This window comes from Egretta garzetta, unplaced genomic scaffold, assembly GCF_000687185.1.
Source record: "Egretta garzetta isolate BGI_Z169 unplaced genomic scaffold, ASM68718v1 scaffold151, whole genome shotgun sequence".
Classification (NCBI taxonomy): Eukaryota; Metazoa; Chordata; class Aves; order Pelecaniformes; family Ardeidae; genus Egretta; species Egretta garzetta.
In genome coordinates, this window is record NW_009258615.1 from 2,007,666 (window position 1) to 2,022,916 (window position 15,251).

Here is a 15,251-nt window from a genome sequence, read left to right on the forward strand (position 1 = left end):
GAGGTCTAAAATTTTGCAGGGCTACAGGTTTTGCCTTGTCTCCAGCAATGTCACAGACAAAAGGCGATTCTGAGTAACTAATAGTGTTATCACTCAGTACTCAAAGTCTGCAAATCTTCTATGACATGAACTTGTAACATGTGACTTCTTTTTACAAATGCTCTTACATGCTATACTCCTCATACTGATGACATCAGTTTGGATTTCAGAGCTTTATAGCCAAATAGTTGGATTGATCAAGTTTTTGAAGACTCATAGAATCACAGAATCATGTAGGTTGGAAAAGACCTTTAAGATCATCAAGTCCAACCATTAACTTAACACTGCCATTCCACCACTAAACCATGTCCATGAGCACCTTGTCATCTTGCTGCTAATCTATTTGTAAAAACATTTTTTTATTATCTTTTACAATAGTGGCCAGATTGAGCTCAAGCTGGGCTTTTGCCTTTCTAATTTTCTCTCCATAATGGCATCCCCCAGTTGTCTCCTGTTCTCATACAGTCCTGTCAGCAGAAAAACAGCTCGGAGGTTATGGGAGCTCAGAGTTATTGTGACTGGGATGCTACCACACTCGCGCATCCCACATAATTGTGTGAATTCCACCTATTTCTAATGCATGAGTCACGTGCAAGTAAAACAGATTAATTAATTTAATTAAAATTAATGAAGGCCAAGATAATAGGACTGTTGGACTTTTTTTCCTCCTAATCCATACAGAATTCAAATTTGTACATGGGAAAGTTTACAAGTCTTCCTTATTTCAATGCAAAAAAAAGATATCCAGAGGACTGCTCTTGGGACTTTAAGGGAAGGTTGAAAGTAGAAAGGAGAGAATCTTTCCTGTTCAGTATGGCACAGTGTGACACTGGTTTAAAGAAAAACCTGTCAAAAATACTTCTGGAAAGGAATTTATTGTATCTCACTTCCAGAGCACATACAAGTAAGTTAAAAATACAAAGAAACAGGAAAGAGCAACAAGGAATTCACCTTCTGCTAGCCATCTACACTAGTTCAGTAGGAGGAAAAGGGCCTACAAGCATCATCGCAGCATACTCCAGCTCAGAAGCTGCTCAAAGAATGCCGATCCATCAGGGTAACTCCCAAACATTTACGTGAAAATGTCTTATTTATTCTACTGCATGAGAGCGACACACAAAAAATAAAACAAAATACTGCAGGTGTGATTTGTACCAAATAGAAAGAAACAATTATTTTCTGCAATACCTCTTACTTACACCTCTCCCCTCCCATCCCCATTCCCCATAAACAAAAAATTCTTTACCGCTGGAGTATCGTTAAGGAAAGTTTTCAGGTCTTTAAAATTACTGTTAACCAGTTTCTTTGCTCCTCGGACTTGGTTAGTTAAATGCTGGTTGGCAGCATATGCACAGAGTACTCCAACGCTACGAAAAATACAGAAAATAGGTATTTATTACTGTAAGTGCCCATTCTGACATAAAACAGAATCAAAAAGTTACAGCAAAAAAGTCAACATTATCAAAATAAAGGTGTCCGTAAATTTACACACACTCTTTTTCTTACTACAAGTTCTCACATGCACCACAAGGCAGAGTAGAGGAATTAGCCACAAGGGCCAATATTTACTACTAATTCAAAAAAAGAAGGGAAAAAGCGATGTTAACCCAAAGTAACTTCAGAAGTAACTAATGTACAGCTACCTATCCATTTGCATTGATACTGTCAGAAAATGGGTATAGCCTAGGTAAACTGTAAAAGAGCCTAACATTTCTAAGTCTTGTACAAGTATCATTTATCGTTAACCTTGACACAGCTACAAGCAAATGCTCATAAAATAACTGTAAAAACAAATATTTTACATTTGAAAACTTCAGCAACATTTACTCATAATGGCTCAATTTATTTACATAATTGCATAGATCTTTTAAAAGCAGAAGAATAGCCTCTATTAATTCTAAAATAATATATAAGTGTTTCCTGATAGTAAAACAAAAGGTGGAAAGTGAGCTAGACTTCCAGTCAGCACTGCTGCTGATCGTTTTCTATCTGATCATTCCCCACTGTAAAATTCTAATTACAGCATGGCAGATCTGCACAAACAGTAAGCGAAAAGGCAATTAAAGGCCCAGGAGAGGCTTCAAAAGCTCTCTCATTATCCTTAGTTTGGGGGCTTTTTTTTTAGTTTAGGTGTAAAACAGACTTAAACAGAAGGGTGACTTTTTTGTTTTTAAACATCTCACATTCACAACAGCTAACCTTTCAGACAAGCACCAGAAAAATCAAGAGTAACCACCAGAGTGATAACAGCCTCAAAAGCAGACTGACTACAAACACACTTGATGGGTTAAGCACTGACTTTCCACAGATTTAACTGGTAGACAGCAGAGATCCACTCAACACAGGCATGACACATCCCCAAAGACAAAGGCTGCCCAGAGGCTGCAGTCGGGTGCATTGCAGGGAATGCCTGGATGGCACACGCTTGTTCAGTCTCTTATTTTGCATTGTAGTGCAGCAGCTCAATACTAGAGAGGCAGCATCCTGAAAGGCCATTACGGACACCCAAACGATGGGAGAAGGGAGTCACTAACACAAACGGTGCTGTATTCCTCCCAGACTGTCAAACTTCTTGAGTTGGGGTGTCAGGAAGACCTAAATACTAATAGTTTTAAAGAAGGCTCCCTACTGGGCAAAATACGGTAAGTGTAATTGTTGCTCCAAAGAATGTGTGTTCAAAGGAAGCCATAACACAGCCACATAAATGAGAAATGAGATGGTAGAGAGCAAACGGGTACCTTGAATAACATGATTTGGATATCCTGGCAAGCATATCCTGGCAAAACGGGAGCAAACACCTTGATAATGCTCATCTCCTCTTATCAATAAACCAAAACTAAACCCTCACCTTTACTTTGCTTTTCCTATTTTAGCTTTCCCCACAAGATAAAGGCTTCTTCTCCCAGTAAAACTGGTCTCAAGTACAAGAATATTCGCTGCTGTGACAAATACTCTCAGTAGGAAAATTCTGATTTCAGATACAGGGAGAGATGGCAAGACTATACACAACAGGTGCTGGTCTATTAGGATTGCTTCACTAACATTTTTCTCAATATCTAGAAAAATTCAGAACAGGATGACAGAGTTTGACATGAAGAGGTTGCTTCTCTACCCAAAATTTCACACCTATGTCTTCAGAACTGCCTATTAACTACCTTCCCAGAAGTCACTAATGAATGAAGGGACACCAACTACCAGCAAACGCCAGTTTTCTTTCCAGTATGACCAACACTTGAACAGCCATTATCATCAGCTACCACCCATGGAATGAGAACTCAGAATGAATAAAATTACAAGAAACAGAGTAACTTTCAACATAAGCAGAAGTAAGCGGTTTTATTTTGGACACATGCAATATATTATTTCTTTTCACTCTACTGTGATGATAATTGTTTAACTTTTTTTTTTTTTTTTAATTAGAAGACAAAGTATCTCAAGCTATCAGGAAAAGTAAACATTTGTACACCACTCTGAGGTTCAGAGTTTATAATAACATCCCTGTCCTTTGGCCAGCCAGCATTTTTATGTCCTTTCAATGTTATGCTCACAGAGCAGAAAGGTCAATTGGAAGCTAACAAAACAGTACTTTGTAAGACTGGAGCATGATCATTTTTCTCTCCAGTCTCCTAAGTAGAAGGAGTGGGAGGAAACAAGATAGCAGAAATGCTTTAAGCGGATGAGGCACCCGGAACAATTATGCCTACATTCTGGATGTAACTAAATAAACATAGGGAAAGGAAAAATCTATTTATTCTATAACTGAGCCTTGAGTCAACATTCAGTAAGCAGCTATAAAGGAGAGAGGCATAAAGCAGGAATAAAAAGGACAAGCCTTTTCTGTAACAGATTAGAGAACTGTTTAAACAGTTCTCTCTTCAGGAGTCAGATATTCCACGCTCAGTTTCTTACCAGGTTTCACAGACTGATATAAATGTTACTAATCCAGTTGCAGGAGGCAACCCAAGCTCTTCCTTCAGTTGTGCTTGTGAAAAATTTCAAGTCACAGAACGGAAACCCTGAACAGATTTACATACTGGGGAAATGCCACCTTCCTCACTGCTACCTAATGAATTTAGGAAAACAATGGGCTAGAGATTTGTGTACCAACTTTTTCACCAATTCTTTCACATAACGTTGATTCCCAGACTCCAAACAACACGCATTACCAATCTTGCAAAGCCAAGAGGCCTTCCATGAAGCCTGCATCAGGTACTTGCCAAGATACCAACTATCATTCCCTTCCTTCAGGTTTGGCTTTCCCTAGCTTCATACACAATAAAAAGTTCTTTCTTGAAGCTGGGGATAACACAAGCTCTCTGGGAAGGACAGAAAACCTACTATTTATTCTTCTGCCTACTGGCCAGGACACTTTCTGTTACCAGGTATTACCTTCGGTATTGCGATGTATGCTTTCTTAAAAATGAAATGTCCCTTCCCTGTCTTTATGATGTAGAGGAATTAATGAAATCACATTTCTTTCACAGTGTTTGCCTAAGCTTGCAGATGACTGGGCAACAAAATGGAATAGCAGCTCTCTGTCCCTGAACTCTCAATTGACCTTTGAAGAAAAGCACATAATTGTTTTAATGATAAATCTGGAATATCTAACCTACTCAGCTACCTATTTGACAGATTATTTCTACATCCTGTGCTCTTTAGCAATAGAATCCTACCTTGTATGACAACAGTCTTGCACAAAACCTGTGAATTACCAAAACCACTACATGTATTTCTGACCCAATCTACCAAAAGAAATATATCAAACACAAAATGCATCTACTGGAAATGACACACTTAATGCCTATTCATTTTAAGATAAACAACTGTGTATGTAGTCACAAGACTTCTGACTTGCTTCTTACACCTATTCTTGAGGAAAGCATACTTCCTACGTATGCCTCACCATCAGAGAGCACATTTAGGTAGAACTTTTTTTTTTAAATAAAAAAAAAAAATCTGTCACCTTTATGTTTCCTTTATATATTATTCCAGTAAACTTAGTATTAAAACACCACCCTAATTACCAGAGCACTGTATCAGAGGAAAAGTGAGAAGAAATAATGTCCCTCATAAGTAAAATCTACTAGCTGAAATCTTCTAAAATGTGCATTACCAGCACATATATGTCAGTGTGAGCTTGCTGCCGACACATAAAAAAGCCATCCCCATGTTACCAGTTTTCAAGAGTTGTTGCCTACACACACACAATCCACTGCAAGCTCTGTGTTCGGCATCTTTCCCCTACTAATACTCTCTACCATGCATTTGACCTGTCTTTCCCAGACAAGGAAAGATAGCTTTGACCTGTCTTTCTATACCAAGGACTGAAAAAATAATTAAAAAAAAAAAAAAGAAAAAAAAAGGAAAAAAGATAAAATGGTTTATGTTTCCTGCTCTTCTAAGTTCTGATCCATTGACTGAGGGAATTCCAGAACAGCTGGCACGACAAGAGACAGGGAGAGAAGACGCAGAACATACACTTAGATGGTACATCCTGAAGTCCATCCCCCAGAAATCCTCCAGCAGCTGTCTGCATGTATGTTCCACTGCAGGGCCTTTAAAGCAAAGCTCCACTGGCAGAGATGTGGGTTCAGGGTACTCTGATGGATGCGTGCCTTGCTAAATGCATCTTCTGAAGCGACACAGCACTTCGTGAAGGAGTCTATGGCGTTCCAGTCACCTGGCAGGGCATTGGGAGACACTCCCAAAGGAGGCCCCCAGTGCTGCATGAACATTAAACTATATCCAAACACCTTTGTGATTTCATGGCACATTCTGATGTAACCCTGTATTAGCAGAGATCATTCAAGTTTTTGTTCTTTTGGCTCTGTCTGCAAGTAGCCATAAGCATTTTACTTGCACAGGACTAAACTCTTTTGATTATTGTCACAGTTTATGTATGCAGCTGTGGCACAGTCCTTGAGAGGTGTGGTTTGGGGAAGAAAACTGCAGGTAAATCTTCCACCTAAACTGAAATTGCATGGTAACTAGAGAATAAATCCACAAGGAGACTTATTCTGAGTACAGTATAAGAAATAGAGTTTTAAGTAAACCTCAGGCTTTCTTCAGTTTTTTTGTAGGGGCAATGGCTACCAGCAAGACTGTCCTTCTGTGTTTCAGCATAGCAGTAAGCAAGCTGACATGGGCTTAAATAGATCCAGGCATGATATATTCTCTTCCCTCATGAAAGATGAAGCAGGAAGGACAGCAGAATCCTGCTTTGTACTGAGGTGTACCGGAGACCCGAGCACTCACGCATGCAGGGGTCAGTAATATTAGCCCTGTAAAGTCCTATCTTGCCTTGCACAGCACTCACAGCATTAGAGACTTAGCCAGGGAGTCATATGAGATTATCTCCACCTGTGGAAACCTGCGGACAGAGCTCAGGCCAACCCCTCCCTTAGGGTAAGCATCTGATGTTACTGATGCCTTATACAAAAGGAAAAAAAGGGTGAGTTAAAGAGGCAGTTTCCCTAGTCCTGCAAAGCATGTTATTAGGAATCACTGATCTCCCAGTCACGACCTGGGAAGAAGCATTTGCCGATGCTGGGTATGTTTAACATCACAAGAACAGCTGGCAGCAAATGCACAAGTTAGAGACCAACAAGGGGGGGCTATCTCTTAATTCCTCTGCTGACAAGCAGCATTCTTCAGCCATTATAATCAGAACATCATGTCCTGCAACACAGCATTCTGCAGGGTGGTGTAAAGATAGCTGGCAAGCGCTGTGAGCTACCTTCAGTTTTGGCATGCTGAGAGGTAATCTAATAACTTAATTTCTTTGAGGCACCACTGTATTATGAAGAACTTTTGTCCTACCATCATGGCAGGGAAGCACTCTGTCACCTACAAGGCCTTCTGGTCTTCAAAATACTTAAGTGCCATGTTTGTTAGTGATGCAAGGGAGAAAAGAGCACGTTCCATGGCTGATATCAGCATGGTCTACATTTGAGCATAGGCAAGGTCTCAATTTGTCTTGACAAACAGTAGTAAAAAGAAAAAAAAAATTCTAGATTACAGTGAAGTGACAAAGTCAGTCCCACCTGACTGAACAGTCACACAGTATAGATCAAAAGACTTTATTTTTTTTTTTAAATAGAATCACAGAATAAGGATAGTAGGCAGGTGAACATATGAAGAAGATGAAGGAAAATAAAAAACTCGAAAGCAAAATGTATTTTGAAAGCATCTTCAAGGAAAAGAGAAGTCTGGATTGCAGTCCCCCATCACCCGTTACACACCCAGCACAGAACAGCAGTACGCTCTTAATGCTAATAGCCCAAAAATGTCTCCAAACTCCAGGATTTTACAGTGAGTGCGTGCATGATTTAAATAACTCAGTGCCAGAAGAAAACCCATTATTTTGGACTAATAAGAAAATCTGGAGGACAGCAAATACTGGAGGAGGTCACACCATCACTTTTCTCACCACTACTGCGCTATCAAAAACCAAACAGTATGCTGTACCCCAAGTTCTCTGTGGGATGGTAATAAGAACAGAAGATACTGTGTCCTGTGTTCTAACGTAACATTCTGCAATTGCTAGTTTGAGACTGGCAAAAACTTCGCTCGCCAAATTCAAGTTTAATTTTTTTTGTTTCACACCTACATTCCCCTTAAGTGAGTACATAATGACCCGTGTATAGCAATGGTAGCAACTTTTTTATAAATGCAGTCACATTTTCTTTAATAAGCAATAATATAACTTAGTCTAATAACATCATTTCTGCACCTGTAGGCTAATACAATAACATTGTCATATGACACTTCAAAATTAGTGCTATACCAAGCTTCATATTGTTCTATTTATTACACTTGCCTTATTATTAAAGAAGCAACAAAAAGAAATGTTGCAAAACAGCTCCTCTGACAGTCAGCATTTTTCTTCTGTCTTTGATGCATTTCCCCACCACAGTTGTCACAGCAACGACACATACAGAAGCAAAGTCCCACAAGAGGCAGTAACAAAATAAATAGCAATCCCAAGGCTGCGGAGACTATAAAACCGATTTCATAGTAGATGGCCTGCAATTCAGACAAAAATAGTGGTAACAGCAGATAACACACAGTAATCAATATAGAGCAAATAATTAAAAATCAAACTACAGACTAAACCATCTACTAAGTTACCGAGGTTACGGACTTGGTGTATTTTGTCAGTAACTGACAACTCTTCTAAAAAACCCAAAAAAACCCAAACCCCACAAAACAACATTGTAGATACTGATAGCTAATAATTGTTCAGCTAGAATATTAGCTAGGTAAACTACAGGAGTGAGTGCTAAGAGAGAAATATGCTCACAAGAAACAAATGTGAATTGATGTAATTGAAATAGGTTAAAAATGAACACATTTGATTTCCCGGACTGCAAATTTACTGTATCTGACACCTGTTTCCAAAAAGGCTCCCCAAATGTCAGCAAGGCTGACTAGATCAACACCTCATCTGGGAGGGGGGAGAGAGGCTTAGCTTGTTCTCCTTTTTAATCAGTTATGAGTGTAAAGAATCATATGAACCGCACAGGAAAGTACTTCACTGGATGATCGATTGCAGTGGCAGAGGTTTCTCCAAACTGCTGAAGTAAAAACTGCTTAGGGACTGGAAAACATGAAGGAGTGGATTTTTAAGCTCTCTCAGGTAAAGGCATTATTCTGCTGCCAAACAGCAAAGCAGCAGCAACTGAAAGGACACTTTCAAAAGCTCTAAGGATTGAAAGGGAACGATGCAATGCAATACCCTTACTAGCTTTTAGGCTGGAAGCAGTGCAAGCGCCCCAGGATGAAGAAGCTGGGCCAGGCAGCCCTGGCACAGCCCCACGCACGACAACGTGGCTTCCAGGGGACAAGCTGAGAGCTGGCCACGCCATTCCCCTCTGCTGCGAACACAGGCCAACACATCCAGAACCGCACCGGGCAGGTGTCTGCCCACAGAGGTAGACAGCACTGTATGGACAAGCCCCAGCGGTCTTTCTTGCTTGATAAATCACTTTTCTCTTTTCCTTTCCCAATTTTAGGAGAACTAATTCTCACACTAGTACTTTGAGTCCTCTTCTGTTTTACTAATCCGCCAGCACAAGGGCAACTTGGCAGTAAAAGGATGAATTGAGGCTGTGTATCGTCCTGCAAAATAAGCCACAATTTCTCACAAGCTATCAATCATGCTCCAGTTCCAGCTTTGCTGATGCTCTTCCTCACAATCCCTAATTACCAACTGATCCAAATGCAGCAACCATCACCATTAGCAGAGCTGCAAATTTCTGACCTAATTACCAATTCTAGGATGAATTCTATTTTTTTTATTATTATTATTAACTGCTGCTTGAAAGCTGTTATCCCTTCTGAAGAATACGAACTAGATGCTTGGAAGAAGTTGGCTAGATTTTGCGAAAGAATTGCTGTCTTCTAGTTAGCTGTACACTTCTGAAATTACTTGACAATGAATTTTAAAATAGGTTAGATGGAAAAAGGCATTTTAAATAACATTAAAAATATTTATGGATGTTTTAATAGAAGTAGCACATACAGACATGGTTAGTTTCTTTTCAAAGCTGTATATCTACTGTAAGACATTACCTGAAGCGTCAGGACAACATTTTCTGGCTGTGGAAGTCAAAACAAATGGAGAATGTGTATAATACACAGGCAGCATGCACAAAAACAAATCATGTGAGCAATGAATAATTAACCATGACCAAAACAATTAACAACACAGAAAAGATATAAAAAGACACTAAAGTAAAATAATGCATAGACACACCATTAAATAATTATGGAAAATTATTTACCATAAAGTACATAGCAGGTCATTTCTGGTTTCCTTGGTAAGTGAAAGGAATCTAGAATTTGTCCAACAAATATTTCCACCTTAAAACAGCAACAGACCAGTTTTTCTACACTGATCATCAGTTTCATGTAATTCCCAACACATCTCACACAACAGAAGGCCAGAGATTGCATTACTTTGTGGTTTAGCAATTTCTTCATGAATTCCACCTGTTGTAACCAACCTATGATACTCCTGACTAACTTTTTCTTTTCAAATGCTTATTTTATTTTGGCATAAAAGCAGCAGTTTTAGAAGCAGTTTTGGGTTCTTAACACATTACACACAAAATTCACCCTCAGTTTTTACTAATTATGTAGAGGTTTATTTTAAATTATTCAAAAGTTAAAAAAGAAAAAGCATTCAAGAAAGACTGAAGTAATCTATCAGGTTCTTAACTGATTTCTTATCTGTAAGTTCAGAAAAAAACTGAAAACTGAATATTCAATTACAGGAATTTCAGAACCACCCAATTTCCCCTTTTTTTCTGCAATGGAAATACAATTTCTTGTATTTTTCCCCTTCATCTCTGTGTGACAGCTTCACAGCTGATAACACTTTCCCCTTTCTCATAAGCAGAAGAGAAAAGGGAAGAGAACAAGCTAAAGACAGCAAGACTCCTCGACCCAAAGTCTGATGTGTGAGAATCAGAAAGGTTCTCAAGTTTTAGGAAATTTTTTTCAGCGTGACACACAACTTCCAATGTATAAAATGCTTAAAATGTTCAAAATCATATCTGGAACTATACTTTTAATGGGAGGAAAACAAATGTTTACCGTCCCTTGAAAATCTAGTACCGAGGATGATTTTGAACATTTTAGGCAAGCTCATCTCCCTGCAGCAGTCAGCGATGGCAGCAGCAGCGAGCTGGCTCCCCTGAGCAGGCAGGGCAGCTGCGCTCAGCTGCTGGGCTGTCCTGGCAGATTGCTGTCCCTGACAGGGGACAGGGAGACACCGATGGTACAAGTCCAACTGGGAACACAGGGACACGCGGCACAGAAGCGGGAAGGGCCTCCTGGGTCACTAACACATTCTACAAATAGCTTAAAAAAAAAAAAAAGATACAGAGGAACAGCAGTAGAAATTTAACAGGATAAATATCAGAACCAGATTTCCTATCCTCGCTACCAAAGGGCTGTTCCCAATGTGGTGAACTAGTGAGTCTTCTCACGTTGATGTACACATGACCCAGTTCTGCCTTGCTTCTGTGATAGCACCATCTTACTTTCAGGAAGAGAAAACTGTTATTTGGGTGGTGTTCCCTCTCCATATATATTTATAAGAAGTAATCACCTACCTTATCAATTATTTTGCTAAGGTAATGAAACTCTTCCAGTCTCCTCTGAAGACCTGTGTGTTTCTCAGATCATCCTAACACACACTTTCTGAACCCATCCTGCTCAGAGTTCGTTCTCCCTGAATTTGAGTGATCAAAACCACAAGCAACATTTCTAACTACTTACCCGCACCCTTCAGTGACACTCATGCTTCCCTAACCCCCCTGGAAATTCCTCCGGGGCACATCTACAGCCATGTTGGCCTCTTCACAGATACCTCTTGTTGATGCTTCTATCTTCTAAGGGACTCTCTGCTTGTCTTGATAAAAATCTATCAAAAACCTTTTCCAAATTTGTTTTTAAGTTTTGCATTGTATTCGGCTCAAAATTAGGAGCTATAGATGGCCTATACCTGTTTTACTTCCTAAGCACACCTAATATTGTATTTGCCACCCTATAATCACACAGTATTTTAACAAGTGTCTCCACTAAGCAGGATGACAGCTGTCATTAGTCTCAAATTTATCATGACTTACCTAATAGTTACTAAATACTATACGCACATTCATGTATACCACCTATGGTCTAATGGTTTTGTCCAAAGACTTTGCCAACCAAGTCGACCCTACGTTCCTCGTCTCGCAGAGCCCCACCAAACAAGCATATGGGATCGGCAAGGGGATCTTGATGCAGCACAGTGGCAATATCCGTGCACTCGGATGTCATGCAGACGTCATCAAGCTACCGCTGCAATAGGTTCACTGTTGGGAAGACATGGAAGCACGAGGCCTTCCCCCTTCAAATCCCAAGATCATTTAGGTCATCCTGATTCAAGGCAGTCGCTCAGTGCCTGAATGCCAAGTCCCATACTCATCCCCCTGACAGGTACACCAGACCGCAGGGACTGCCAGCAAGTAGCTCGCACAAAGTATTGTGTCCACTGTGCGGGCCTGGTCAAGGTTCCTGCTGCAGGCACTCAACCCGTGACATTGCTTCAAAGATAGGTTACTGCCCTTGAGAACAGCCCAAAACCAGATCCATGCTACTTTCTATCTTCTCTTGCTACCAAGTACCCTATGAATCTCAACTGTTACAGGATAGCCACAAACCCTAAAGAGAGAATGGGAAATATGCTTGATGTGATCAGCACACTGCATAAACTAAAATATACTTTATAAGTAGGCTATGGAAACTTTGTTTTCAAAGGCACTGGAATCAGCATATAAATTCAGCTTTTTGAGGACAATAGCTGAAGCTAACATGAGAGCTGAGCACTAATGGTTCTCTTCAGCGTTTTTAAGTAAAAGCAGCGTTTTTCAATACAAAGAGCCTTCAATCTTTGTGCAACAGACACCACAGTCACATTACAGCTGGAATTTGTAAGTGAGCCTTAACTATGCATAGCTTCTTTACAGTGGCTTACGAAATTTTCTTTGTAATGTATTTTGAAAGGTTTTGGTCTCAAATTTTGTATGAAACCATAACACACAATTCACAGACTTCATTCTTGCACTGTTGTTATAGCTTTAAAATGCTATTTCCTGGTTTAGAAACAAAACTAAATTTCAGAGTCATTGTTTCTATCATTTTATGCAGACACGTATAGACAATTTACCTTTTGATAATCGCCCTGTGTATTCCCAAACTTCTGCTGTGCTAGTTTTCTGATGAGATCTGAAAATAAATAAGAATATTCCAGAGTTTTAAACAACATAAATAATAAAAACAGCAGAAAGAGGATGGTATGAATTCTACTGTTAGGCAGGCAAGATGAAATTAAGAACAGACATCAACAGGATAGGCAAGCTCATAAGTGTTTCCATAAACCTGTCTAGTGACAACAATTTTTAACCAACTGTATATTTTGTGAGCTCACAGGAGGATACCCAGGTTACCTATTCTAATCAATTCCCACTGAAATACAGTGAAGGTTTTTCTGAGGTCATCCTCTGTACCATAGCATCATTATTAAAAGTGAATCCCAAACTTATCAATTACTTGGACAAAGTTCAGTTATCAGCTTTGCTTCATGTTTATGACAAGTACACACATGCATGCATATATATGTACACGCACACATATACAGCAGTAGACAGACAGCGTGCAAAACAAGCACATTAACAATGACTTCTTGACTGAATGGCACAAGGAAGGCGGCCCTTATTCTTGCCAACATTATCCCCATTATCCCAATTTTTTATTTTTTTTTTTATTTTTTTGTTTTGTTTGCAAGAGAGTATGCAACACTGCCAAAACAAATCAGAAAGCCTAACGTGCCAACTTACTGTGCGTGCAGCTCCATCTAACAGTCATTTCTAATTTATTCACAACATAGACAAAATACAGCAACCACCAAAAAAAGAAAGTAGGAATTTAACACAAATAGTGCCACTGAACATTATAAATATCGTTTCACCACACCAGTTTCCTTCAGTAAACACCAGCAGCTGCGATTAATGGATCCCCTTTCTGGGACATCACCAGCCCACCCTTATCAAGGTTTTGCCAACCCTATGGGAACAATGGTGGGAACTGTGGCTCCCGGTCATTTCCGTGACATCCTGCACTTGAAGAGGGGCACCCCTCGCTCTGCACACCCTCCGCCTCAGAGGGGCACCAGCGGCTCTGGGTATACTCCATGCTAGGTTGTGTAAGAGCAGCAGCATCTGGATGTTTGGGAGAAATGACTGGCTGAACTTTTGGTCTCTGATGAAGAGGAAACACATTAGGAAGGAGCACATCACACCTCAAGGAGGAGGACTCTGCCCATGCGTTCATACAGAGCTGTACTTCACGGCACTATCTCCCCATTGTCAGTCTCCCCATATGCAACTGAACATACTTGAGAAAAACCTCCAGTAAATTACCTGTCCTGTAGGTTCAAAATGACTGTTCACCTCCCAAAAAATCCAAGCCCTCTCAGAATTTATTTGTAGCACTCGTGAAATATTCAGTGAGTTCACAGGGGCTGTGATCTCACACCTCTCTAATCCTGCAAACCAACCCCTAAGCTAACAGCACCCATAATCCTCCCTCCCCAACACCCTGCAGAGGGAGCATGGACTCGACGGATCTGCAGGCTGAGGAGATCCTGCGGAGCTCCTCGCAGAAAACTGTGCCCAAGGAAAGAAAACACACAACAGCGAGGCAACAACTGCTGTTTGGAGGAAGGTACTCCCTGCAAGGAAGCTGCAGCCAGCAAGACTGCCAATTAAAAAATGAAAAAAATTCTGTTAACATATCACAGGAATGTCAAGCTGCAAATCATCCACAGGCAGGGAGTGTATTCTAAAATGCAGAAAGAGTGCTAGCAGCAGATGATCAAGGACTCTCTACAGTGAGGCAACCTCATTTTGGAAAGACCATACATATGCTAGAAGGTAAGGCGGAATCCCATAGTAACAGAAGTAAACCCAAAACATACAAAGAATAAGCACCCAGGAAGAACACAAGAGTTATGATCCCTGCAAATCCTTTCAAGCTCTGCACCTTGAGAGTCAGGAGACTGCTGAAGCAAAGGGCATGCACCACAGCATGGGCAGCACACAACTGATCCACCGCTGCAGCTGCAAGACATCTTGCACGCTGGGACCAGTAGAGTCCTCCCTGTACATCCATGTGCATCCGTGTTTCTCAGGGAGTTCCAGAGGCAAGGAGATAGACGGCCAAGTGAGGCAGCACTGCGCAACCCCCAAAAATGTAATCCACACTGGCTGTTAGACATTTTTTTTATTCTTCAGAGACAACATTTCTTTCTCCTTGCTTATACCTATATATCTACCAAGTAAACTTAAGAAACACTGGTGCATAAAAATACGTAAGGCAATGAATTTTCTCTACAGCTAGATGCCTTTTAGCATGCAAGAGAAGAAAAGGGCTAAAATAACCCTCTTGTTTACAAATTTATTCAGCCATTTAGCATTGTGTGACAACACACACAGCTGCTAAAGAAAAATTTCTACCAACTTTATTAAGAAAGCGATGGGAAGGAAGAAAAAGGAATAGCTTCTGTGATCCTCAGTGCATGAAGCAGTACAGACCATCTGCAACAGGCCCTGAAACACGGGAGCTGACTGCCCAGGACCCTGTGGCATTGCCCTCCTTGCTGCTAC

The 15,251-nt window shown here is 40.3% G+C and overlaps 1 protein-coding gene across 4 annotated transcripts in view; it reads right to left on the minus strand.

Moving 5' to 3' along the window:
• Positions 1-15,251, minus strand: part of PROM1 (prominin 1) — a 54,708-nt gene that overhangs the window by 25,127 nt on the left and 14,330 nt on the right. For 2 of the 4 annotated variants that reach the window (XM_035903477.1, XM_009648024.2), the window contains exons 2-5: positions 12,755-12,813; positions 9,613-9,639; positions 7,859-8,064; positions 1,286-1,406 (exon numbers count right to left, since the gene is read on the minus strand). In XM_035903477.1, coding sequence (XP_035759370.1) covers positions 1,286-1,406; positions 7,859-8,064; positions 9,613-9,639; positions 12,755-12,813 — 413 coding nt within the window. The remainder of the gene's footprint in view (positions 1-1,285; positions 1,407-7,858; positions 8,065-9,612; positions 9,640-12,754; positions 12,814-15,251) is intronic. The other 2 variants (XM_035903478.1, XM_009648025.2) reach the window with 1 other exon arrangement.